Source organism: Epinephelus lanceolatus, chromosome 1 (genome assembly GCF_041903045.1).
Source record: "Epinephelus lanceolatus isolate andai-2023 chromosome 1, ASM4190304v1, whole genome shotgun sequence".
In the NCBI taxonomy this organism is placed as follows: domain Eukaryota; kingdom Metazoa; phylum Chordata; class Actinopteri; order Perciformes; family Serranidae; genus Epinephelus; species Epinephelus lanceolatus.
This window is the reverse complement of record NC_135734.1, coordinates 40275742-40303094: the sequence shown is the minus strand read 5'-3', so window position 1 is coordinate 40303094 and position 27353 is coordinate 40275742. Positions and strand designations below refer to the sequence as shown.

The window sequence follows — 27353 nt, the reverse complement described above, 5'->3', positions numbered from 1 at the left end:
TAAGAAGTTTTCAGTGTTGTCGTGTAGACAGGGAAATCTTAGTTTCTGGCTTGTGATGATGCAGTGTGAGGCGTCACAAATGAGGCGACATTTTGTGTAATGGTGGACGTGGCCAGACAAGTACTGGATCAAATCTCGCTACCAGGACTTTTTACATGATTACACGTAAAGGTACAGTTACTCTCCCACCAAATCAGGAACAGAGGCTTCAGTCACTGCAGCTGGTTAGCCTTTCAGTAGTATTTTTTTTTCAGGCTTCTAAATGGCAAACATCTTTATCTTTTATGAATGCTTTTAAGGTTTGGGTTTATCGCTGCCTGTTGGTTTGACATGCTCTCAACAGCTGTTGTGTTTGTGCACTTCAATTTGGGTTAGGGTTAGCGTATTTTTAGGGCTTTGTAGGACAGATATAGCATGAAAGGGGAACAGAGAGAGGGGATGACATGCAGCAAAGGGCTGTGGGTTTGAATGGAACCTGGACTGATTTTTTTAAAAACAGGTTTTGTGTGGATGGGAACAAAGGAGGAAAAAACCCTGTTTTCAAAAATGCCTGTGCATTTGTGGACAAGGCCTAAATGTTGTATAATTTTTTTGACATAAGCAAAATTATTGCTAATAAACACCACTAACAGACACCACACATCACTCAATTGACCTTTCGCTAAGCCCCGCCCCTATGTGATGTTCCGACAAGCTGTCGGAGTAAGCATGGAGCCCACACTGTAACTAACTGCACTCCCTCAAGAAAGAGGGGTCTACAGTCTGTTTGAAGGATATATCCAGGATGTCAAACTGACTCAGCAGCAACAACAGATTAAAAAGACAAAGATAGTTAGAAGCTAAAGCCGAACTATAGGCTACAGATCACAGTGTAAAAGTGAACCACCACATCACTGCTGATCGCCACACAAGACAATGAATATAAAGGGAAACTTTGCTGATATTCAACCAGCTGTGGGGCATCGCAGTGTGTGCAGATGAACGGTGTTTGGCTTCATCCCCGTGCTGCAACCAGCACCTGGACCTTCTCCACTGGAGAGGCAGGGATCTCCAGGGGAAGCCAAACAACATTCATCTGCACACACTGTGATGACACACAGCTGGTTGAATATCAGCCAAGTTTCCCTGCTTCCCTTCACTGGTTCCTGTACAGCAGGGTCGGTCTTTGTTTCACTGTTATAATCATTAAAAAGCAAAAGCAGCATGTGTATACATTCAGTAGGCTATATCTTCAGTAGCTAGCTAGCTAACCCTACACTTTTCAGGGTTTGATTTTGGTTTTGGAACAGGGAAGAAACGTATATCTTTTTCCAACCTCTCCAGATAACGAGTATCATTAATACATGACGTGCCCCAGGCACAACATTTAGCTCCAAATCCACAAAACCAGCCTGGAAATGAAGGAAATCTGAAACGACTGTGTTAGAGTCTTGGACCCTGGTCTGAGCCGGCCTGGTGCTACGTAATGATTGGCCAGTCTGCATGCAGGGGTGGGACTTAGCAAAGGATCAATTGTGGATCTGCTGGGTTTCTGTACACAAAGAAAAAATGTATCACGCCACAAAACCGAAAACAATTAACCTCTCTTAAAAGTACTTACGTAACAAAATTACTGACGGATACTTGAATATTGAGGGTGACACCGACATCGATATTAGAGTACAAACAAATCAGATAAGCTGATCAGCCACATTCTTTCTTTATTGCAGAAATACATTTTTCTTTTTTACCAATTGTGACCAACATTTGTACTGAGAAGAACATTTATTCACCTCCTGATTTTGGTGAGGTGCCAATGTTCAGTGCCAAGACAGGAAATGGTGTGTTCTTTACAGTGAGGCGGAAATTAAGAGTGTCAAGGGCGTATGAGACCAGAGTCCGTGTTCAGTCACAGACCTGCAATAACTGTTGGCTCGTTTATGAACCATATCCATGTGTTTTTGTTTCCTAACCCTGACCATACCTCAACCATGAATTATTTTCCATAATCCCAACCTTTCCCGAACCTTAATCATAATGAAGTTGCCATTCAGAGATGGTTTGAAACATCTACATTTGACGTAAAAGATTGTTCCGCCATTAATTTAGAAGAAAAAAAGACAAGTAGCTCCAATCTTCTTTGCTAAAAGTAACTGATTTTATGGTGAATCCAAACAGCACTTTTCAGTGTCCATGATATAATGAGGTATTTTCAAAGAGAATCCTGTTTCCTGCATCTGCAGCAGTCTCATTCAGATGCTCTTCATGTGAGCAGCTAACCTGTGGCTTCTCCGCTCGCTGAGTTTTCTCCAGAGTCTTGAACACACTGTGCGCGCGCTGCTCTTGAAGGAACGATAACACCAGTTTGCACAGCAACGTGAAAACTAATTAACAAACACGATTGCCCTTGAATTGGATGGCAGTGAGTAATTCAAAATAACAATCTTCCACAGCCCACTTCCACTCAGAGTCTTCATCGCTGCCTTGACCAACACTGAAAGATAGCACAACTAATGTGTGCCACTTGTACAGGCATGAATCATGCTGAGCTCCAGGACAGCTCATGTAATGTACTTTCCAGCACAGCTGATCGCTCCTACACTGATAAAAAAAGACCACAATTTGTAGAAAGGTAGTATTTAAACCAATACAGAGGTATTCTAACAATTATATTTGACCTGTTACGAGCAAACTCACATCATCACACGTTTCTAAAAGCCCGTTCAACACATACGAATGAAAAAGCTTTTTACTCTGAGCTTTTCTATTGTTCCTCTCACCTGAAACTGTAATTCCCTCCAGCCATGTGTGCATCTGCATACCTATTTCCAGCGCCGTGAACGTGCACAAGCCTGCCTCAGGTGTATGTTTGCATATGTGTTTGTATGTCTGCAGGCTTGTGTGTTTTGGGGTTACAGTATGTGTGTTTGTGTGCAACATGGCCTCATGAACCGCAGCACCTGACGCGGGGCCAGTGAGGAGCAGAGCTGCCATCTGCTCAGCCCTGAGGGAGTCCGCCGGCCACCCAGAGCTGCTCGCCCCTAACAGGTAGCCCGTCTGACATCTCCAACTCATCTCCAACACGCCAAACGGCAGATAATGAGGGGGCAGACAGCTGGCCGATGGACCCCGCACGCCCCCCTCCTTCTCCCATCAACACCAGGAAAACTGCCGACTGAGCTTTTCAGCAGAGTAAGCAGTTCTGTGATAGTTTCATCTGGACACGCTGCTGCCTGGCTGTGTGTGTGTGTGTGTGTGTGTGTGTGTGTGTGTGTGTGTGTGTGTGTGTGTGCACAGTTTTGCTTCAAAGTCAGGGACATCCATGACTCATACAAAAACACCCTCCTACTCAACAGTCACAGTCACTGTGATCTTTTACCTGAAGCACAATACAACTTTATAATGAGGCTTTTTCTTTGTAAAACAAAGGTCCTGTGGAGAGAGGGGTGTAGTTGCATCACTCAGCCTACAGATGGCAGTGTTTCAAAGGAAACTCAGTGTATTCTGACGTGTGCATTTCTGTGTCTGTCAAAGGACATTTTGAATCATTTTTGGTCGCTTTGTGTTGCTTTGTAGTCAGTTTGTGTCTCATTGTAGTTGTTTTGTGTCTTTTTGTAGTCCTTTGGGTCTATTTGAGGTATGTGTGTGTCCTGTGGTAATTTTGTATCTCCTTGATGTACTTTGGTGTATTTTTTGGTCATTTTGTGTCTTCTTTTCATTGTTTTGTGTGTCCTTATAATTGTTTGTGTCTTTTTGTAGTCATCTCGATCTGTCTAGGTTAAATGTGTTTCACATTTCAGTCATTTTGTGCCTCTTTGATGTAATTTTGTGTCTTTTTGGTCATTTTGTGTCTCCTTTTGGTTGTTTTGTTTCTTTTGTAATAATCTGGGTCTATTTGAGGTTATTTTGCTTCTTATTCCATTAATTTTGTGTCTCTTTGATGTAATTTGGTGTCTTTTTTGGTCATTTTGTGTCTCCTTTTGGTTGTTTTGTGTCTCCTTGTAATTGTTTGTAGTCATCTAGATCTATTGGAGGTTAAATTTGCTTCGTATTCCATTAATTTTGTGTCTCCTTGATGTAATTTGGTCTCTCTTTTGGTCGTTTTGTGTCGCTTTGTAGTCCTTTTGTGTCTTCTTTTCATTGTTTTGTGTCTACTTGTAATTGTTTGTGTCTCTTTGAAACTGTCTGGGTCTATCTGAGGTTAAATGTGTTTCATATTTCAGTAATTTTGTGTCTTCTTGATGTAGTTTTGTGTCTCCTTTTGGTTGTTTTGTGTCTTTTTGTAATAATCTAGGTCTGTTTGAGGTTATTTTGTTTCTTATTGAGGCAATTTTGTGTCTTTTTGATGTTATTCTGTGTCTTTTTTGGTCATTTTGTGCTGCTTTGTAGTCATTTTGTATCTACTTTTCATTGTTTTGTGTCTCCTTATAATTGTTTGTGTCTCTTTGAAACTGTCTGGGTGTATTTGAGGTTAAATATGCTTCATTTTTCGGTAATTTTGTGTCTCTCTGATGTAGTTTTGTGTCTTCTTTTGGTTGTTTTGTGTCTATTTGTGATAATCTGGATCTATTTGAGGTTACTTTGTGTCTTATTGCGGCAATTTTGTATGTCTTAGATGTGATTCTGTTTCTCTTTTGGTTGTTTTGTGTCTCTTTGAAGTCCTTTTCTGTCTTTTTGTAGTTGACTGGGTATATCTGAGGTGATTTTTGTCTCTTATTTTGGTAAATTTGTGTCTCTTTGCTGTAATTTTGTGTCTTTTTTGGTCATTTTGGTCCTTTGTATTCAATCTTTGTCTCCTTTTGGTAGTTTTGTGTCTTTTTGTAGTTGTCTGGGTCTATTTGGGGTTAAATTTGTTTTGTATTTCGGTAATTTTGTCTTTTTCAGTTGTTTTGTGTTGTGTCTCCTTGTAGTTGTTTGTGTCTTTGTAGTCATCTGGGTCTATTGGGGTTATTTTTGTTTCATATTTCGGTAATTTTGTGTCTCTTAAATATAATTTTGTGTCTTTTTTGGTTGTTTTGTGTCTCTTTGTAGTTGTTTTGCCGATTTTTGTAGTTATTTTGTATGGTTTTGCAGTCCCTTTGCATCTCTGTTTGGTCTGCTTGCGTCTCTTTGTGGTCATTTTCATTCTCTTCCTTGTCAGTACATGGTAATTTGAGTGACATTTTGCAGGTGAAGACCAGGGACCCACTGACACTTCGGGCCCTGTTCAGTAATCCATCTATATATTTATCTGGACATCAAATAAAACACATCTGAAGTCACTGTGAAAGGTTATGTTGCTTTCTTTATAAAAACAGTCCTGACTGTCTGTCTCTATCTCAGTCTGGCTGGGTGAGCGGGCCTAACCAGCATTTGAGCTGCTGTAACATAATTTTCTTTCATATCCGTCCAATCCACATTTTAGATTGACCTCTGATGATGTGCATGTCTCAAAATATACAATAAACCACAAATACAGCCCATCTGTACATGTGGGAAGCAGTCATTTCACAAATGCATGGAGATATCAATCAGTTGACAGATTGGTCCATTTTAGACCCTGACATTATCATCATCCTGTGTGCTGCTGATAACAGGAAGGCACGGTCCAATTTGTTTGAACATATTTCTGTTGAATCTCTATTACATGTATTACATTTATTATTTATTGGTAATTTATCCATAATAAAAAGGATAATTTTCGTGTACCTTGATGTATAAATGTGCAAACACTTCCAGGAGTCCACTTAATGCCCCCAAAGACATAAAATGTATTGCAGTGCGCACAAGTTGTGCCAAAAGGATGACGCGACGGAGGCTGGGTCTAAAAGCGCACACTGTACGTGAGGTGCAAGTGAACTGATGGGTGACTTCATGTAGCACCGGCATCCACACCGAGAGAGGGAGGGAGAGAGGAGAGAGACTGTTAGAGAAAATGATCAGTCCCTGAACTAGGCAGCAGGAGGGTCACTTGATACAGTCTCCTTCTCAGCGCCTGACGGACGGAGAGATGCTCGCCGCTGTCCCGATGACTTTACAGGCTGTGCGTCGCGTGCAGCGCGTAGAATAAATTAACCGGCAGTTTATCTGGCTGTATTTCATGTCCGCACACATCCACTGACTGACTGGCGGAGCCGCGGGACGTTTCCCTCAGCAAAATCCCAGCGAAATAACCGGATCGGCGCTATCCATGAATGAGTCTCCTCTTATTTCAAGGTGAGTAGTCGCTCCTTCTGTGTTAGTAGCTGAGCAGCAGCCTGTAGTACAGCCCGGCAGTGTGCAGGAGGGTAAAGTTGGGAAGACTTTACGCGCCCTCGGACGCATTGAAAGACACCCAGCAGTGTGCACCCTGAATGGAGGGTGTTTTATAAAAAGACGCATGTTGCAAATGCTGAAATGATTTCTCCTGGCCACCTGGAGCAACCAACAGATGTGTGATGCTCTGCAGACAGAGCGACTGTACATGCCTCAGCTTCAGCACCCATCACAGACAGGAGGCAGAGCAGCACTGTGTAGGTTTGGCGCAAATGATTGCATTATTATCAGAGGGATATATTTCACTCTACTTCAGACAAAGCCTGCTGTGGCAGCTTGCTTGTGCAGATTTTTTTTCTCCCAGAACTCTTTACACTTGTGGATTATTCCGGGCAGCGCATCAGATCAGTTTCAGGAGGAATAGAGTGAAGTATTTAGTCTGGAGATAGTCGGTGCTCCAGTGCTGCCCTGCCTCCTGCCTCCTGCCTCCTGCAGCCGGAGCTCGTGCAGCCTTGGCAGCCTGGGCAGAGCAGAAGCCACTGGGCTGCTGATAAGGCTGGGCAGGAGCTGAGATGGAGCCCGAGCCTGAAAGAACTAATGCACACACGGCTGTAGCGGTGCCAACCTCAACAATGCTGTTGACCAAGTGCATCTTTGTTCGAGCCCCCCGTCTCTCTGTGTATGTGTGTGTGTGTTTGGGGGCTAGTAGAGGAGGGGTGGTTGTTGGATTCACGGCTCTTTGACTCTCACGCCTCATACAAACCAGATGAAGCCCTCTTCCCTCTGTATGCGCTTTCTGGTCCGGCTTATCTGGACAGCCAGTTGGACTAGCTTTTATTCTCTTGGCCCCTCCAGAGTGGGTAAAGCCGCTCATGGACAGAGACAGAGACAGAGAGAGAGAGATATTGGCTGCTCCCTTGGTGTGCTCATGCCAGTCATGCAGTCCGTCACTTTATCAGTTGCCTGCTAATTTTAGAATTTAAATGAATCTCCACATTAGTTCTGTCTCTCACTCGTTTGCTGCTGTTTGACAGCAATAAATGAAACTGAGGTTTGGACTGTGGTGATTGGTGTTCATCTGGTACATGGAGCTGAGGGCTGACCAATCTAAACTCATAGGTTGACTTGTTTTTTAAAGGGTCAGTTTACCCAGAAAACAAAAAGACAGATTTTCCTTCATTACTCCTGCTGGTTTCTAGCCGTGCAGTTATTTCTGGTCTTACATGCTGTGGTTTTAAGATATTTGTCTCGGAGTATGTTTTAATGGCAATTTTTGTTTAAATAACATTTTAAAAAATTAAAAAATATATGTATTTTAAGTAACAAAAAAGATAGTCAATAGAACTCACTGTGATCAGATTTCTAATTTTTACGAAATCTGAGGTCTGTGGATCATCCAGTGTAAACTGGATATATAGTTTCGAAAAGACGAGTGAGTTTTGAGGTTTTCAAAAGTCATTTTTCAGTGCTTTGAGGGACACAAACAAATTTCACTCATTGTTTTTGGGCAGCAACTGCAAATGAAGAGGCAGATAGAGCTGCAACTAAGGATTATTATCATAGTCGATTATCTGTCAATCATTTTCGCAATTAACTTTTTGTTGTTTGGTCTATAAAATGTCAAAAAATGGGGCAAAATGTCGATCAGTGCTTCATAAAGTCCACGATGACGTCCTCAAATGTCTCATTTTGTCCACAACCCAAAGATATTTAGTCTGCTGTCATAGAGGAGAATAGAAGCTGGAAAATATTCACTTTTTAAGAAGCTGGAATCCAAAAAACTACTCAAAGCCGTTAATGTTTTCAAATTAGTTGGCTATTTGATCAATAGTTGACAACTAATCAATTAATCCGTCAGTCATTTACTCAAACAATCTTATTGTTTGGTCTCTAAAATGCCAAAAAATTGTGAAAAATGTCAATTGGTGTTTCATAAAGTCCAAAATGGCGTCCTCAAAAGATATTTCGTTTACTGAAACAGAGGAGAAAGAAAGGAGGAAATATTTACATTTTAAGAAGCTGGAATCCGAGAAATTTTTCTCTTAAAAAAATACTCAAACCAATGGATCAGCTATCAAATTAGTTGGCGATTTATTCAATAGTTAACAACTAATCAATTAGTCAAAACATCTGTCAGTCATTTTCTCAATTAATCTTTAGTTTGATCGATAAAATGCCAAAAAATGGGGAAAAAATGTCATAAAGTCCAAAATGGCGTCCTCAAAAGTCTCGTTTTGTCGACAACCCAAAGATATTTCGTTTACTGTCACAGAGGAGTAAAGAAACTTAAAACATTTTAAGAAGCTGGAATCCGAGAAATTTGACTTTTCTTCCTCATGAAAAAACGACTCAAACTGATTTATCAATTATCAAATTAGCTGGCAGTTTACTCAATAACTGATTCATCGTTGCAGCTCTAATGGCTAGACACTGGGTTTAAGAGTTGGGTGAAATCACCCTTTAAGATCTTATATTTGTACGAGCCAGAACGTGTATTTAGCATCCGTTTATTGTTTGTTTCTTGTTCTTCTGGTCACTTTCACTTCTGGTCGTAATTAGCACAGGGGTGTGGTTTCACATTATTTTACCTGTTCGTTCCCTGGCGTGGCGGCTTTTAGACAAAGAAGCTGAATGTTTGGCTCCAATATTTTCTTGTGGCCGTAATCACATAACGTAACAGTTTATTTCATTTTGCTTATCTCAGTTGTTTGTTTAATTAATCATCATAAAATGCATCTTTGGACTTTGGCATGGATTTCATTGAACGAGTCACAGTTACAAGCCTACTCAGCCTCTTAGTGTCTTTTTTCATTGACAGTAGTCGCGACAATATTCTGTTTTCCACAACGTAGAGTCAGACAGATCGACTGTAAGTGGACACGTCCAACAAAATGAAGCATGGACTGTCAATTATTTGCTGACTGTTGTATTTTTTTTTATCAGTTTTGCAATGGTAGTATTGAACACGGAGGTGAAACTGCATTATTTTGGAGTCTTTTGACCCTGGAGACAACGCCGGACCAGTGTAGGTGAAGTAATTTAGAACATCTGTCTCTGTCAAATTCACCCACTAGCCAGGAGTTAAGTGTTATCTCAGGCTTCTACAGAGATTAATGAGCTGTAGTGTAGCCCATGTTTGAGAAGACAGCAAAAAAAAAGGGGGAAGAAATAAGGAACGCACCTCTGCTACTGTTGCGAAAAAAACAGCTTTTGATTTAAATGACCACCAGTTCAAAGCGTGACATTGATTTTAGTGTAATTTGAACATCAGGGAGCACGATGTGGGTCAGGGGCAAAGGCGACGCACAGTTGCTGCAGTAGTACATCAGGAGAATTAGTGTATGTAACACAATTACACGGTGTGTGAGTGCACAGCAGCTCAGCACTACTACTACCCATAGCTGGAGACCCCCCACCTCCAAACCTCCACCCCCCTCCCCCCACTGCTACCCCCGTTGCCAACGGAGACACTGATTAAACACGACTGTTCAGATGCTACACCCCGAGGAAGAAGAAGAAGGAGAGCCCCTAGAGTGTGTGTACTGTGTGTGTGTTAGTGATTGCATGTGTGTGTGCGTACTGTACATGCGCGCGTCTGTACACATGTGCGTTGTGACTCTGCATAGCAGGGTGAACATTAGAGAGCAGGAGAGAAAGCGACGAAAGGGAGAAGAGAGGAGACGCGAATATGAAACCGACAGTGACGGGAGAAAGAACAAAATACTGCAGATCATCAAGCACGACCGATACGCTGTTGTCTTTACTCTTTTCTCTCCTTCATCCCCCTTTCAATCTTCACGCTTCCTCTTGTTTCAGTGTGTGATCCAGGCCTGGAGGGAGGTGGATATACAGGTAGATAAAGGTAGAGAAGAGAGGAAGAGGTGGAAAACGATAGGTAGCGGGAGTGAGAAAGACTATTAAAGACAGAGAGAGACAGAGGATGAGAGGAAGAGGGAGGTGGTAGCAAACAGTGGAGGAGAGGAGTGAAAGGGAGGAGAGGTACAAGTGGAAAGCGTGCAGCTCACCTGCCAGATGGCAGCTTTGGCAGCGCTCAGCATGCAGTGATGGCGGTCTTGCAATATGGTGCACCGCCTCCAGATTGTCACACCGTTGTTGATACAAACAGTGCAATAACTTTGCTGATGTGTGTGTTTTGCATGATTTTCTCTGGCACTGGTGTAAGCAGACAGCATATGGTTATAAAAAAAAAACAACTGACAAAGTTGAGGGAAGTCACGTGTGTTTTATCCTTGGGAAAGAACTGACACATGACTTCTTAGTTTGAAGAGTTTGGTAGCTCCTTTTTTCTTAAAGGGGCACTGCAGTGATTTTACACACGAGGATCAGTTTACTCAACATGAGAAGCACTACTCAGCTTATTTAAACAGGTGTATAATGTTTTTTGTGGCTCCGCAGAGGCTTTGTAAAGTCTGAGAGAATGGGTGATATCATCATGGTTTTCTAATTTTAGCAGTTACAAACTCAGGTTGTGGAGTTTGAAAGACATGCATGTTTGGCTGGCGGGGAGCGTCTCACAGGAGATGCTATCAAGTTGCATTATGAGAAACGCGGGATCCAGTGTTGAATCATATTAGGGAGATTAAGTCTGAATATCTGCACGATATTGTCTCTTGCAAGACCCCGAACTTTATGGAAGCCCAATGCTTTAAGACTGAAGCATTTGTCAACCAGTCCTTCGTGTTAGCCCAACCTTTAAAACATAATTTCATACATTTCAACACAACAACATTACAACATGGTTAGAACTAAAAAATAATCTTGGGAAATTCAAATAAGCTTAAATTAAAATGTGAGAATTTAATATAGAAATAGAAATGCAAAGACTTGTCATGAAAAATGTGTTATGTGACATGGATAATGTATGGAAATTGGTCTTAATGTGGCTTATAACCTTTTACTTTCCGCTGTTCCAGCAAATGGCTACAATTCAAATAATTTTCCATTTCGAACAAAGAGAGAGCTTTTCTTGTACTTTCCTCACAGCAGTCAGTAGAGCTAGGTAATATTCCCCATAAATAATATCATCAGCGACTTTAGAACAATCTGCACATTCACCAGTCCTTTCAAAGAAAACCTGTAACTTCCAAGTTTCAAAGACGTGCAGTTTCGGATATGCTCCCATTAAAATGATTTTCTGGAACACGGTCTGCCTATTTGGAGTTGCTGGGAATTAATGGTTTTAAAGAATGTAGAATTTGCAAAACTTCAAGGTTAAAGATAAAAAACTCTTTGTTGCAAACCAACTGAATTCAATTACAGAAGGAGGACGCTACTAAATTGCTTCTCCCTTGTGACGTTTGCTGACAGAGTCTTTGGGGGAATGCGGTGCACCCATTTCAAGAGTTATAACTCAGCTAAGTGGGCATTATTATTGGATATCAGCCACATAGATATGGGTTAGAGGGGTCCTGCTACACCAACCTGCTAGTATGCTCAAAACGTCTTATCAATGCATTAATACCTGTTGCCTTTTTTTTTTTTTAACCTTTATCCAGGTTTGCCTCATTGAGATTAAGAATCTCTTTTTCAAGAGGGACCTGGCCAAGAAGGCAGCATTGGGAGCAGTGTTGGTAGGTTTCAACTTTTGTTAGGTTCAGGTGCAAAGACTACGCAGTTAGGCTGAGAAAACAAAGGTAATCTTTGGATCTGGATCTTGAAGAAGGCCTGAGAGCCGAAACGTCACCTTAATAAAAGAGAGATACATGTGATCACAGACACAGTTGTTTGCTACCTTCAAGTCTACTGCCAGTGATCAGCACATCTCTCCAAGTTTAGCAGGATTTATACTATGGCGTTGAACAGCGTTGACGTAGCGCCTATGCTGTTTCACAGATAAGAAACAATAAATTGTGACAGACAATAAAGCCTCCACAAAAATAGCATTTTACGTCTTGTGTGTGATTTATCCTGGCTTCAAATGAGCAAAGGAAATCACTGCTAGTTGGTACGCTAATTTAAACAATATAAAGGCCACTGGCTTGTAACGTTAGCACGTTATACTTATTTGGAAAATGTATTTAGTGTAAGACAGTTGTTTTGTCAGTGAACCTTGTGAGTTGTAACGGAGCTGAATTTTGTTAAATGTTGCTGTTGTCGCTGGCATCATGTGAGTAGAGGAAATGTCCGCTAACTGCTAGGCTAATTTATACAATGTAAAATGCCATAGGCTTCTGCTAATAACTATATATAACTAAATAACTAAATATTAACTAAATATTAGCATGTTGTATTTGTGGGGAAAATGTGTCCAGATAAAGACAAGTGTTTGTCTGTGAATGCTGTGAATGCTGCTCCATAGAGTGAAGCTGATTTGTGCACTTGTGTTTGAAATTGTCGCTATTAAGACATGTTTAATGTGTGTTTAATGAGTGTTTTGAATCATCTAAACTTTACAGCACTTCACAGAAACCTCCACCACCAACTAGTGCTTTGGAGGTGTAACTGCAGAGTGACACAGACACACCATCACGCAAGTATAAATGCTTACAACACAAGTATTAATCCCGCTTTCGTCTTCTACATCAAAGGCTTAGAAAAAACATCATGGTTTGACTTAAAATACTGTAAGTACGTCACATACTTAAATAATGTTGCCTTTTGGTTTCACATGGGACACAAACAGCGGTTTCCTGCGTGAAAGTCCTGTGCTGACCCAAACGCCCCTCCAACCAACCTCTCTATGTGGACTTTCTCATTCTTCATACCAGCACTCCGTCATTTTAAGTCCTCTGTCGCCATATAACAATAAACATGGCAATTTTATACACTGATAACAACATTCTGACACGCTATTCGGTGTAACAGGACCCTTCTAACAATGGACGGATTATAAGACAATGGGTCCTTAGGCACAGATATGCAAAAGGCCCCACCACCTTTCCTACACAGGACCAGGACACACAGACTTTCTTGTGGTTTTGTCTCTTTTTGTATCTCTTCCTGTTCAGAATGTATTAATTTTTAGTGATATTTTGTAGGTTGAGGCCAGAAGGGGCCCCTGACACTTTGGGCGCCTTGGCCTGTAGCCAGTAGGCCCGTTCAGTAATCTATCCATGCTTCTAACCCATATCTATGACACTGATAACCTCTAATAACGCTCACTTAACTGGGTGATAACATTTGAACTGGGTTGGGAATATTAGAGTCACAACACTGGATGAGTTCGAGGGCTGATCTTAGAAAGAGTGTAAGTAATCAGTTACCTACAACATGTCCCAAAAGCCCAGAGCACCTGGACTACATCTGAGACGAGCCATGTTCAGCCTTTGGCAGCCACAAACCAGATGGGACTGGACGAACTTAATAGACTTGGAGAATTCAATATTAACTTGAGGATCAAGTCTTATCAAGGAGGACAGGTTGTAGCGATGGGAAATGTTTTTAGCGGAGTAAATTCTTCACTGGTTTCCCCAGTATGCGTTATCGCTTTAGGAGCATTTGTTAAAAAGATTTTAAACCTGCGTCCCTTTTGCCTTCCAGTGAATTTCTATTTAAGTGAAATTCACCTGTGTTTGTAGTCCTGGTAGACCTCTGGCCCACTAGGGTGCTGTACTTTTAACCAGGCGATGTCTATTTCTGAACATTGAGCAAATTTCTACGGATTTGCCCAAAATCACATTCAGAGACTTTAGAGATGGATAGAGTTTCAGAGTTGGTTGGAATTAGGGACAAGCCAGGCCGGGCCGACCATGGAGACAGGCTGAGATAATCTGGGCAGATGCTTGTATTTGTACAGCTTTTGGGTGAATGGCCACCAAAGGCCTTATTTGCACTGCGGATTAAATGTTAAATGGGTTTTGGAGCAGCAGATACTTAGAGGGAAAGTTGTTGAATAGTAGAACATGCGCCGTCTCTCCTCCTCTTTGCTGTTTCTCTCTCCCCTGCTCGCTGTCTATTGCCGTCTCCTCTTGCTCGCAGTGATTTGTCAGCAGTGGAGGTAGCAGCTGTTCCTTTTGCATTGTAATTTCTTTGATCGTAATTATTCGTGCCAGCTACCTCCAACCTTGGCATCCTCCGCCCCACAAAGCCATATGGGCAAAGAGGGGGGAAGCCGAGGAAACATACAGGCTTCTTTGGAATAAGTTCTTTGATTTCTGTGTGCAGTGGTGTGGGAATTATGGACATATGTGCTTCGCAGCTTCACATGAATGCTCTGCATCACTGTGTTTGATTATTTCTCTCTCATTCATACACTTGCCGGGGTCTAGCCTCTGCCAAATGTAATGCATGTTCCCTGTCAGGCCTCCATGATTTATGCATGTAAAAGCAATATAGCCCTGCACATCTGTATCAGTCTGAGCTGAAATATAGCTTTGTTCTCGAGAAAGAGAACAATGTCAACTCAGACAAAAAAGACAGAAACTCTGAAGATGGGAGCAGACAGTAAAATTACAGCCATGCTAGAGGTTGAATACCAGGCTTGAGCCAAAGAAAAATGGCTAGAGTGCTCTTACAGAACAAAAAAAAAACACAACTGGAGAGCTGTTCTATACTTGTCTCTGGGCTAGAGAGTACAGCTCACATTTCACCACCCTCATTCTCTATTCCCCTCAGCTGCACCGTCCACAGATCACTCAGAGCCCCGGTCGGACTCCTCTGTTTACCCCTTGTTCTTCTTCTTGCACTTAAGCGACATTAAGGATGAGGGGTGCTGGGCAGCCGCTGCAGCACGGCTCACACACACATGCTGTGCAGTTCCAAAGACAACGCTGCTCGCTCTGTCTTCTTCATGCGGTCGCTGAATTATAGAAGACCCCTCTATTGCACTCGAGCTGCATGGGTTTTCATCACAGTGCTGGAGGTCACTTTGACTTTCCCCTCTATGCTCATCATACATGCAGCGCGAGGGCTTCAGCAGTTGAGAGGAGCCTGCTTGAGGTCACCATTAACCAGGGAAGACCGACAATGAGATTTATGGAAGGGGAGACAGAACTGAGAAGAGGGAAGGGAGGAGAAAGGCATGCATGGGTAAATCTGACTGTGGCAGCAGCGCCCTTCATCTGGTCCCTGCTCTTAACAGCAATTTCAGATATAGTACTGTATCTGCATGTATAATGCATGCGCCCTAAGATAATGGCATGCATTGCAGAGGAGGCTGCTGACTGTGTTGTGGTGATGTGTTGGAATTGGTCCCCTATGTCACATTTGCCTCTGCCCAGGTCCCTCGCCAGCATCCTGCAGTTATTAGGAGCAGAGCGTGTTGCAATGACATAGTGCTGTTTTACTGTTCCCCGCAGACACCCTCCACTACCATCAAGATTAGTGGCCGGCTGGAGAGTCCTAAAGTGTGCAATATCTGCGCTGACCAATAAACTAAACAACAAGTATGAAAAAAAGGCAACTACCGTTCGTTTGTGTTCATATAAACTCATGCCGGGACGAACAGACTTGCCAGAAAAGCTGCCAACAAAACTAGAATTTACACATTTCCAGAGAGCATCATAAAGTGTTTTTATCATTCATCTAAATACTGGTTGTAAGATTTTTTTTTCACCCCCCTGATTGAGAGAAATGTCTGGGGGAAACACTGCTGTTTGAATTTACACTGCAGAACATAATGATGAAAATTAACCACAGGCCAACTGTCACAAAATTTCACTGTGCGGCATCAAAGCGGAGATATCCTGTGGGTATCTGCAGTGTGAGCATCCACGCTACACATAATGCCCTCCAAGGCCCGAGTCTGCCTTTCTGAGGAGGGGCCTTGCGAGGAGGGGCCAACCGCCCTGGGCTGCCCCCGCACAATGCAGCCTCAGATAACACGGTGGACTGATCACAAAACATTGCTTTTTCCTCATAAACCCCACCGGTCCCTTGTGATTCAGTATGACATTCATTTATAAGTCATCCTTAATAAAGACGGCATTTTCATGTCCTAATTCCCCGACTCATCACTGTAGGTACCAGCGACAGCCCCTGGCTCTGGCTTGCTTGCTCCCTCCTCCCTCCTGTCTCCGCCACGTTTGACCTACTTCTGTCTCCACAACATTGTAAACAGATCTACTAATTGCCTTCATTTATTCATTTGGAAGTCAAGTTCTGTTGCGGCTGGCGCCCTCCCAGCTCATTCATGTGTAATGTGTACAACGCTGTCCCTCCCCCCGCGATGACTCGTCCGTGTGTGTTTGCAGGAAAACCCCGGACAAAAGTATCCCATCAGGGCATGTGAGGTCACACACTATAAGTGCAAATATTGTACAGTACATTACCAAGAAGAGCTGCAGCCAAGACTTTTTCTCCCAAATCTGAAATGATCTCCAAGAATGAACTTTATAAACTGACTTTCAGCTTCCATCAGCCGCCCCGTCCTGGAAAACCTACTGACACAAAAAAGCCCTGCGCGTCTCTGCCCAGCCGGCTTGAAATCATGAGGACAGAAGCTGTTATGACTATTGTAGCTCAGACACTTTTCCGCCCCCGTGGTCTTACACTGTTATTGCTTTGTGCAGCCGTATAAATCTAGGCCACAAAAAACAACAGCAACAAAAAAATATCTTTTATCACCTCTGATGTCAGTGACAATGACTCCCTTTGTTGACTAAGTGTGAGAACAGAGATGTTTCTCCTGACCTTTAGACGGATCACGGCACAGTCTGTCGACAGCTTTCCCGATCTCACACAAATCTATAATCCAAAATGTAAACAACATAAAATTGAACTGTTGTGCTGTTGTTGCTAAATCTGTCTTTAAAGTGAAAGGATCGTGCTGTGCCATCTTATTGCATCTTATCTTCAAAATGTGAACGCTTCAAGAGTACAGATAGTTATGCTTTTTTGACATTTCCACTGGGGTCTATCAGTTTTTTAAAGGGACACTTTGCTGATTTTCAACCAACTTTGTAACATAAGTATGTGGGTACTATGTGTAAATGAATTGTGGTAAACTTTCCTCCATCTGACGAGCACCCAGATCTCACAGCTCATCACCCAGCTCAAATCCTCCAGATGAAGCGTTTCACGTCATCTGGCGGATATTCGCTGGCTCTAGGGGTGTTGCTCCAACTACAGATTGTACTTTCGGATTTTCATGTGCCCCCTAACATGGACACAAAGAGTATAGACGCAGACCAAGAGACAGAGCCACCCCTCTCACACTCAAACTCAGATCAAACTGTAAAACTAGGCAGTGCTGATCAAATATAAACCAAGATTCTCTCACTGTATTGTCTATGTCTCACCTAAAATGTTTTCAGAAACATATTTTAGTGCTCGGTTTAGCTGTAATACGAGAATTTGTGAACAGCAGGTGGTAAAAATGGAGGCTGAAAAAACTGAGATCAAACAGTAAAACTACGCAGCACTGATAAAATATGTATCAAGATCCTGTTACTGCGTTGCCTATTTCTTGCCTCAACTGTTTACAGAAACATATTGTGGCTTACTGTAACTGACCTTTTGCTACGTCCCACCCCCAGACGCAGACTGGCCAATTGTAATGTAGCATCGGGCTGGCTAAGACCAGGGTCCGACAGCAACACAGCTGTGCTCCATTGACTCTAACACAGTCGTTTCAGATTTCCTTCATTTTCAGGCTGGTTTTGTGGATTTGGAGCTAAATGTTGTGCCTGGGGCACGTCATGTATTAATGATACTCGTTACCTGGAGCAGTTGAAAAAAGATATACGTTTCTTCCCTGTTCCAAAACCAAAATCAAACCCTGAAAAGTGTAGGGTTAGCTAGCTACTGAAGATATAGTCCACTGAATGTATACACATGCTGCTTTTGCTTTTTAATGATTGTAACTGTGAAACAAAGACCGACCCTGCTGTACAGGAACCAGTGAAGGGAAGCACGGAATCTTTGCTGATATTCAACCAGCTGTGTGTCATCACAGTGTGCGCAGATGAACATTGTTTGGCTTCCCCTGGAGATCCCCACCCATCTGCAGGCAGAGGTCCAGCGCTGGCGGCAGCACAGGGGGGAAGTCGGTCATCCAGGTCATGGTAATCCTAAGTGCTACATAAATGTAACTCAAGCAAGTCCAGTTGCCTGCGATATAGCACTTAGGAAGCCAAACACTGTTCATCTGCATACACTGTGATGCCACGCAGCTGGTTCAGTATCAGCAAAGTTTCCCTTTATATTCATTGTCTTGTGTGGCGATCAGCAGTGATGTGGTGGTTCACTTTTACACTGTGATCTGCAGCCTATAGTTCGGCTTTAGCTTCTAACTATCTTTGTCTTTTTAACCTGTTGTTGCTGCTGAGTCAGTTTGACATCCTGGATATATCCTTCAAACACAGACTGTAGACCCCTCTGTCTGCTTCTCTCTGGAATCACTGTTTCATTTTTCCAAAAGTATAATAATATTTCCCTAAGGAGTGCAGTTACTCACAGTGTCGGCTCCATGCTTACTCTGACAGCTTGTTGGACCATCACAAAGGGGAGGGACTTAGGGAAGGGTCAATTCGTGATTGTTTGTTACCAGTTAGCTGCCATATTGTTTCCTGTGGAAAAACACCCAAGCTCATACTATGTCACCCACCAGCAGAGGCGTTTATTAGTCCAGTGCTCTTGAGCAAAAGCAAATGCCACAGCCTTTTTTCTCTGTCATGTAGCACCAACTTCGAAAGTACGTGCATCTTTCTGCTGCACAGACAGCCCAGTTTTATGAAAAGACTATGTTTCTAGCAGTGTAATACTTCTTTAAGCGCATTATGTCTCTGCCCACAAAGGTGTAATCTTCACTGCAAAGAAAAAAAAAAAGCCAAAAAACAGTCAGCTCGTTTGAATTTTAACAAAACTTACCACAGTTTGTGTATTTACCCCGAGGAAAATGTGAAAACGATGCACACGGACAGCGATACAAAGAAATATCTCCCATGAACATTTTAGTTCATCTCTGATGGCAGATGGGTCAAACAAACAAGAGATAAAAAAAGCTAACCATCCCTTCTGTCCCACGAATTATGCCGAACACAGCGCTACAGAAGCTATGACAGCATTTCACCCCAATAAAAGCTGAACCCAAAGGATGGATTTGGTTTCACTGATCTCCATCCAGGTCACAGGGTCGTGTTTGTGGAGCACAAGAGGCTGTCTTCTCCCTCATCTGCGTTGCGATTGGTGCCCGCTGAGAGCTCGCGTCCCCAGAGGCCTCTGCACAAAAAAAAAAAAAAGCACGCTCCTGTGTGTGAGTGTGAATGAGTCACGTCTGGGCTGGAGCGTGTCTGAGTAGCGAGGCGGAGAATTCAGCAGGGAGGACTGCACAGGGCAAAGAGTTGTCTCTATAATCCAGGGTAAACACTGAGCAGCATGACTGCACGCCTTAGACGTGACCAAAGCCGGGAGAACAGAAATGGATGAAACGATGAGGCTGCTGCTCGCCTGCTTGCCTGCCTGGCTTCATTTGCCACCAGTGCTTCCTATTTTCTCGTCTTGTTTTTACTCCACGTTTTGTAATTCCTCTCGGGGGTTTGAGTGGGGATTCTCAACACCGAATTAACCTCTGGGTGGCACTGCTGGTGTCTGTTGTTTAAGGTCATGCCAGATTCAAACCTGGCTTTGCAAATATCATATGGTCTTGATATTTGCTGTCGGACATCAAGCTGCTGTCTTCTTAATTATTTCTAGTTGAGAAAAGGACAGCACTTCAGGCTCTGATAAGACGTCTTTGCAGAGTACACTGAAGGTCTTCACTGGGAAGTTTGCAGTGTGAGTTAAAAAAAAGAATTAAAGTAATGGGATTCTGTTGGACAGCGCAACGTAGAGACAACCTTAGTTGCATTGGTAAACTCAAAATCACCTTTCTGCGCTTTTTTGTGGCAGCTCAAGAATATGCACAAAAGATTGAGTCAGATTTTTGTGATATAAGCCGCCCACTTTCAGACAGCTCTTTAATGCATTACATCCCGTTCCAGCTTTCCCTTTCACACTAAAAGCTTGCATCAAAAAGAAGAAGAAAGATGGAGAGAAAGGTTTGCACTCCGGGGAGTAAAGGTTTCCAGTGACCACCAGTTTAAGCAGTTTGGTTTACCAAAAAACAAACGCATGAATGCTTCTCAGAGTTTATATTTCAGTTTACCCAGTAGCCGTAGAAAATAAAGGACTGCCACTGCTTCCTCTGAAATATTTCAAAATGCCTCAATACCCTTTTCATATGGGGCTCTCACATGAAAAGGACAAATGATAGAAAATCATGGTTACATCAACGCAGAAACTGGTTCAGCGACTCATCAGCTTGCAAAGCAGACGATTTGAGGGATTTTCAAGGAGGAATTTGCTGGACACTGTTTAGCACAAAATAAAGAAGCTGTAAAATATTAGAGCCAACATGTCCTGCCAACTCTCAGCTTTCTGAGAACTAATAAAAGCAGTTTTTGTGTACAGTCGGGAAAAAAGGCGGTCAAGAAAAGAAAAGAAGCTTCTGCTGTCATCTAACATTTAAAGCAGAGACAGATAAAGACAGAGATACGCAGAGTGTGACTAAGATGATTCACACAGGTCTGAGTAAATGCCATGTTATATTTGAAGAAAAGTAAATATTGTACTTCAAATTCAGCAATTCAGCGCACGTCAGATGTTACTCTTTGGTGGCCAATTATGGGTAGAGTTGCTCACACTGAGCCTGCCAAATTGAGCAGAGTAGGTCGAGACACTCGAGTGACTTCTCCCCCGGTGTGAGCGTGGCGGGGACAGATGGACAGGAGATGCTGGAGTGGAGCTGGAGTCGGCCCAGCCGGCTCTGTGTCAGTCCATCCGCTCCATCCCTGTTTCCCGCTCAACTCAGCCGGACGTCCTGTTGGTCAGCCAATGGAGAGCACCCACCGCATCATGACCCCCGTATTAGGATCTGACACGGCTGTCTTCATTTAACCTTTACTTATACCAGGAAGTCTCACTGAGAAAACGCTGTGTTTACTTTAGCTCCAGCCAAAAAAGGACAGTTGAAAGGCTTCTAGTTTTTGGCAGGGTATCTCTAGAGGAAATTAAGAGGCATTTCAGTGAAAGGGTTTGAAAGCAGTGGTGCCCCCTGAAATTTGTCAGAGGGGTGGCCAGATGGGGCCACTGAAAATTTTGGGGTGGTACACCAAAACCAAAAGCCATAACCGAATTTTAGGAAGTTGCTAGTGGAAAACTGTCAATATGACAGCGAAGGAACTGCAAACGTGGTTTCTTATTTTACTGTCAGTGCTACTAATTATTTGACCTGCTCAGACTAATGCCAGTAACAAAGTTATCTAAACCCTTCTGGATAAGTTATGTCAACATGACTGATACCAATCATCGCCTTAGTTCAGAGGGCAGCAACCTTTGCTATCAACGAGCCATTTTACCCCCAAAAAACATTTTAAAAAATCTGCCCGGAGCCGCAGTACATATTTGTGCCTTATAGTGACGACAACACAGCCTATTCAGTCTAAATTAGCCTATAGACATTCCTAATAGGCCTAAATGAGCATTCATGAATATGTTTTACAACAAAGTAGCTACTCTGCAGTGAGCTATTTATGATTATTTCATACTTAGACTTTGCAGCGTTGGTGGTAAAAGCAAACATATCTGTCCACTCATTACAAAATACTCTATTTTCCTCCGAGATGTTTTCTTTTTTGGATTTGGAATCAATAGCTAGCCCTACTAAGGACACTCAAGACTATCCATTGCTATTGAAATTTTAGGAAAAGGCGTGCAGGATGCATTTAGTTGACGAGATTGTAAAAACGTTTTTTATTTAGTGTACAGGCTACACTTTTTTACATCGGAACATTTAAGAATCACTTTAAGGCTACAACAACGATAAATGACAATTAAAATGTTAAAAAATTAATGTCATTGATTTATATTTTTGTCAAACCCACAGGGAGCCACTTAGCCATAGAGCAGCATGTGGCTCCTGAGCCTCAGATTGCCTCCTATCCCTGCCTTAGGTTGTCTAGTTCACTGGTTTCCAACCTGGGGGGTCACAATATACAGTAGGCCTATATCTCAGCATTTCATTCATTTCTGTGAAATAAACTAAATGAAATTATCATTTTTAAAGTTTAGATTATAGATAAGGGCAAAGTGAAGACCTGAACACAAGCCTTGTCCTGCATTAGAAATGTACGCAGGAAAAACAACCAAAGAGTTAAAGAGGAAAGACAGAATTGTGGGGATAAAGTCCCATAAAGTATGTAAGATTGATAAAATAGGAAATACAATATGCAAACAGAGGATTGTATATATAAAAAAATCTCAAAATATCAGGAAAACTCATATCTGAGAAAATATTTACAGGAAATAAACTGATCAAAATTCATTCAATTGCTTGTTTTACACAAACTTCCTGCAGTTATTGTGTTTACTATTTGGTTTAATGGGACAGCTGTTCTGCTCTGCTATTTATATCCATTGAATGTAACGTGAAAAATCCATTAAATATGTTTATGGGGTCAAGGGTCGTCAGTTTACTTAATGATAGAAAAAGGGTTCTTCAAATAAATGTCGGGAACCACTGGTCTCGTGTAACAAGATACCTCTGCGCAGGTTAAAAAAATTAGTGCACCCCAGACCCTTAAAGACAGTGATATAATATTACTGTCTTTAAGGGTCAGTATTATATTGCCCTCCAATTATTTCCCCCACAGGAGCCAGTCGGGGGTCGGGAATTGTATCAGTGGGGCCATGACCTCTCTGTTGGGGATGCCAATGCTTCAATGATTTAAAAAAAAAAAAAAAAAGTATTATTAGAGGAGCGTGAAGGAGCTGCTGGGGAGGACAGACAGGAAGATAGAAAGAGCCTTTAAGAGCCAGATTGAAGAAGCTTCTGGTGCCACACATGCAGGATTTAGGGTGATGTAGGTGTCCTAATTTATGGTCCGTCCTCCTATGCAGGCAGTTTTATGACTCCATTAATGGACTACGATGAAGTAACGGTGTATGTGAAGCCACTTTATCTACGATGCTTGTGTTGCCTTCACTAAACATCTGTCTTTATTTTGGGATAAAAACCCTCCTTTTTGTTCCCAATGAGCTCATCTATATGAGAAACACCTCACATCAAACAAAAACATACATCACACAAGAGTTGTGACAGCGGGAGAAAAACCATAAATACACCAAGCATCCTTTGCCATGTGTCTAACTCATCCATCATTCAGCCCGTCATGTGTTTGAGGGACATTGTTTGTCCCCTGGAAATATCTACATAAAATATGCTAATGAAATTAAACAGGGAAGTGTGAGGGTTGATGCTGCCTGGCTCTGAATCTCTAATGACTCCCTGCCATCCCTAGAAAAAGCCTGATTAATTTAGGAATGTCGGCCGCAGTGGAGAGTGATTAATTCCTCCTGGATTCAACCATTTAAGCGAACAAGGCAGAGGGGAGAAAGGAAAACAGGGAGCCCAAAATATGGACGCATAATTAATACATTTGGATCATTTAATTAGCCGCCCAAACAGAGGGAAGGCTCAGCTACAGTGTGTCACTGCTTTGTTAAAGTAATAGGCCACAGTTAGTTCTCTCTTACAGAGAGGCGAATATAATGAGCCCCCCTGTTGATAGGGGGAATATTGGACCATCTCTCAGGCTAGTAAATATGGGGAGACAGTTTGAACAAATGATTACTTGTTTCTTTGATGTCTCATGTGTCTGACTAAGCAGAGACAGAGGGGAAAACAAGCTCATGTATTTCTAGGTTTTCAGATGAAGTGTCTAATGATACCCTCAAAGCATTTTTTTGCTTTCAAAGGAATCAAGGAACTTTTGTGTTTAAACAATTGTGTTTGTTTTCTCTTTCAGAATGATGTGAAGATCACTTAAGAAGGACGAGACCGCTCTTCAGCTCATCTCTTTCAGTGCGATCCTGCTCCTTGGTGATCCCAGGTGTTTCGTCTGAGTATTTTTTAGGAGCCCCGCGGGGATGGGAACGTGCTTGGATAATGGATGGACTTACTGCGGCCTCACTAAAGGTCACCGCCGTCTAAAGGTCATGTCATGGCCTCTGGCACTGTGGCTATTGACTCTAATCTCTGTGAATCAAAAGATGATTGTTGGACAGACTGTGAACACCTTCCAATCAGAGAGGAGGGAATGGTCTCTGAACCACCTGACTGTGCATCAGTCCACTGGGGCTCTGTACATCGGAGCCGTCAACCGAATCTACAAGTTGTCGGCTAATCTCACCCTCCTGGTGTCCCATGATACGGGGCCAGAGTATGACAACAAAGCTTGTTACCCTCCGCTGATTGTCCAGCCCTGCTCTGAGCCGCTTGCCTCTACTGACAACGTTAACAAACTGTTGCTCATCGACTACTCTCACAACCGGCTGCTGGCCTGCGGCAGTCTCTACCAGGGCGTCTGCAAGCTGATGAGGCTGGACGACTTGTTCATCCTCGTGGAGCCCACACACAAGAAAGAACACTACCTGTCCAGTGACAACCAGACAGGGACGATGTACGGGGTCGTTGTGCCCTCGCAGGGTCAGGATGCCACTCTGTATATCGGCACTGCTGTCGGCGGCAAACAGGACTACTTCCCAACTATCTCTAGCCGCAAGCTGCCTCGCGACCCAGAATCCTCTGCCATGCTGGACTACGAGCTCCACACTGACTTTGTCTCCTCTCTGATTAAAATCCCCTCAGACACGCTGGCTCTTGTCCCACACTTTGACATCTACTACATCTACGGCTTTGCCAGCGGCAGCTTTGTCTACTTCATGACCGTGCAGCCAGAGACGCCAGAAAACGGGATGCCTGCTGGTGGCTCCCCTGGCGACCTGTTTTACACCTCTCGCATCATCCGCCTCTGCAAAGGTGACAAGAAGTTCCACTCATATGTGTCGCTTCCTGTGGGGTGCGTACACAAAGGCGAGGAGTACCGCCTGCTGCAGGCAGCTTACCTGTCCAAGGCCGGCAGGGTTCTGGAAAAGTCGCTCAACATCAGCGCTCAGGAGGATGTGCTCTTTGCCGTGTTCTCCAAGGGACAGAAGCAGTGCCACGACCCTCCAGATCACTCTGCTCTGTGCGTCTTCACCATCCAAGACATAAACACACGCATCAAGGAGCGGCTGCAGTCCTGCTACCAAGGAGAGGGAAACCTAGAGCTGCACTGGCTCCTGGGAAAGGACGTGCAGTGCACCAAGGCGGTAGGTGGACTACACAGAGATTTAGCCTCCTTTGACACACTCACATTTAGACCAACTATGAAACCCGCTTGGTGGTTAGCAGTATTATTATAGATTGGCTGAAAGTTGGGTCCTTGATTATCCACGGCCATGACTGAAGCCTAAATAGCTAATAGGCAGCCAGAGCTGGGCTGAAGACATAATTCAGGTTTTCAGGATCCTGCGAGAGCAGAAGAGCTGGAGGAGCTTAATTCCACAATGCTAATCAAAGGAGTTTTGTATGGAGCTTTGATTTCATTCAGGGGTTTGGGCACTGACTCCCGCCTTCTCCCCCTCCTCTTTCTCCACCCCCCCCATCCCCTTCCTTCTCCTCTTGTCGCTGTCAGCAGTATCTGAACCCTCTGAGACCTGTTCTTGATCTTGAGAAAAGGGCTTTCTTGTAAATGTCCAAGTCTGTTCCTTTGTGAAAGCTATAATTCTACATAATGAGCGGCTTTCATGGAAACAAGTTGAAAGCGAACCATGAAAACAATGATATTCATCGCATCCATTGCTCTGGTGGTTCACAACACGTGCTTTGATTCCACCATGCCATCAAACAAGTAAGATGTAATGCTATTCATAAAAACAACTGAGGGCGGACAGAGACACATAATAATGCAATAATTAACTCACTGTGCAGTTAACCAAAGGACTTTATATCTAAAATGGACTGTAAATTAAATGCAATGGTTCAGCTTTGTTAAGATTTCATTAGATACTGTGCTTGGTTACATCATTAATTACTCAGTGAAAGATCAACAGCTAAGTGAATCTAGAGAGGCACTGATACAGCTTTTTGAGGCCGACACTGATAACAATTATTTTCCTTCCTGTGTGAAGATTGTTATACATGTCTATTGTAAAGGGGATCTATTATGCTCATTGTCAAGTAAATATTGTATTATAGGTTTAGGCAACTGGACTTACTTGAGTTTCTTAAAGACGTTTCACCTCTCATCCAAGAGGCTTCTTCAGTTCATTCAGCTGGCCCAGTTACCTACGATATGGCGCTTAAGGTTACCATGACCTGGATGACACAAACATACTACTAGGACATGTTCACAGGCTTTAATCGTAAAAAAAAACAAAAACGCTTTATTTTCCTCATATTGTTTGTAACCAACCAAGTTTACATGTTTACGTTACATTAGCATATAGCTACATGTAGCAGTGTACTTGTAGCCAGGGAATTACTGTGTAGCAGCACTTTCTAAAGTTAAAAGAATAACAAATAAATGCTTCTTAACACAAGTAGACATGTTCTAGCAGGAATACGATCCGAAAACGAGAAGAAATCAACAACATCAGTGACCGAGTTTAGATGTTTCCCTGATGTTAGCATGTAGCTACATGTAGCAGTGTACCTGTAGCCAGGGAATTACTGTGTATAGCAGCACTTTCTAAAGTTAAAAATAACAAATAAATGCTTCTTAACACAAGTGGACATGTTCCAACAGGAATATGAGCTGACAACGGGGAGAAATTAACAACATCAGTGACCAAGTTTACATGGCTTCCTGACATTAGCATGTAAACTTGGTCACTGATGTTGTTAATTTCTTAGTAGCACTTTCTTAAGTTAAGAATGACAAGTAAATATTTCCTAACACAACTGTACATGTTCCAGCTGGAATATGATCCAAAATTTGAAAAAAAGATGACAGAAATTTCCATGACATTAGCATATAGCTACATGTAGCAGTTTTAGGGTGAGTTTGTTGGAACCATTTAACAGCTCGGTGATGGATGCTAGTCGTTGCTGCTGTGTTAGCTCACGCTAACTGGGCAGATGTTAAACTGACTGTTTGCTTGGAGAATAGTGGCTGTAGTGACGGCAGCAACAGAAAGTTTGCCGATCTGGTGGGCAGTCAGGATGGTTCACCATCAGACCCCTGACGTAAAAAGGATCGAATGCAGGTATCATTTGAAATTTTGATACCTGGTACTGCGTTATTTCAGTTAATATCTTGAGGAATTACAGGCCAATACCCAGCTTTAGCTCTATCACATAAGTCAGTAGAATTCATCCT

The 27353-nt window shown here is 42.7% G+C and overlaps 1 protein-coding gene across 1 annotated transcript in view; it reads left to right on the top strand.

Moving 5' to 3' along the window:
- The first annotated feature begins 5752 nt into the window (after nucleotides 1–5752).
- The window catches only part of LOC117256505 (plexin-A2-like), a 143820-nt gene continuing 122219 nt past the window's right edge, over nucleotides 5753–27353 (top strand). The window contains exons 1-2 of the mRNA XM_033625950.2: nucleotides 5753–6174; nucleotides 23958–25302. Of these exons, the coding sequence (XP_033481841.1) occupies nucleotides 24079–25302 (1224 nt within the window). The 5' untranslated portion in view covers nucleotides 5753–6174; nucleotides 23958–24078. The remainder of the gene's footprint in view (nucleotides 6175–23957; nucleotides 25303–27353) is intronic.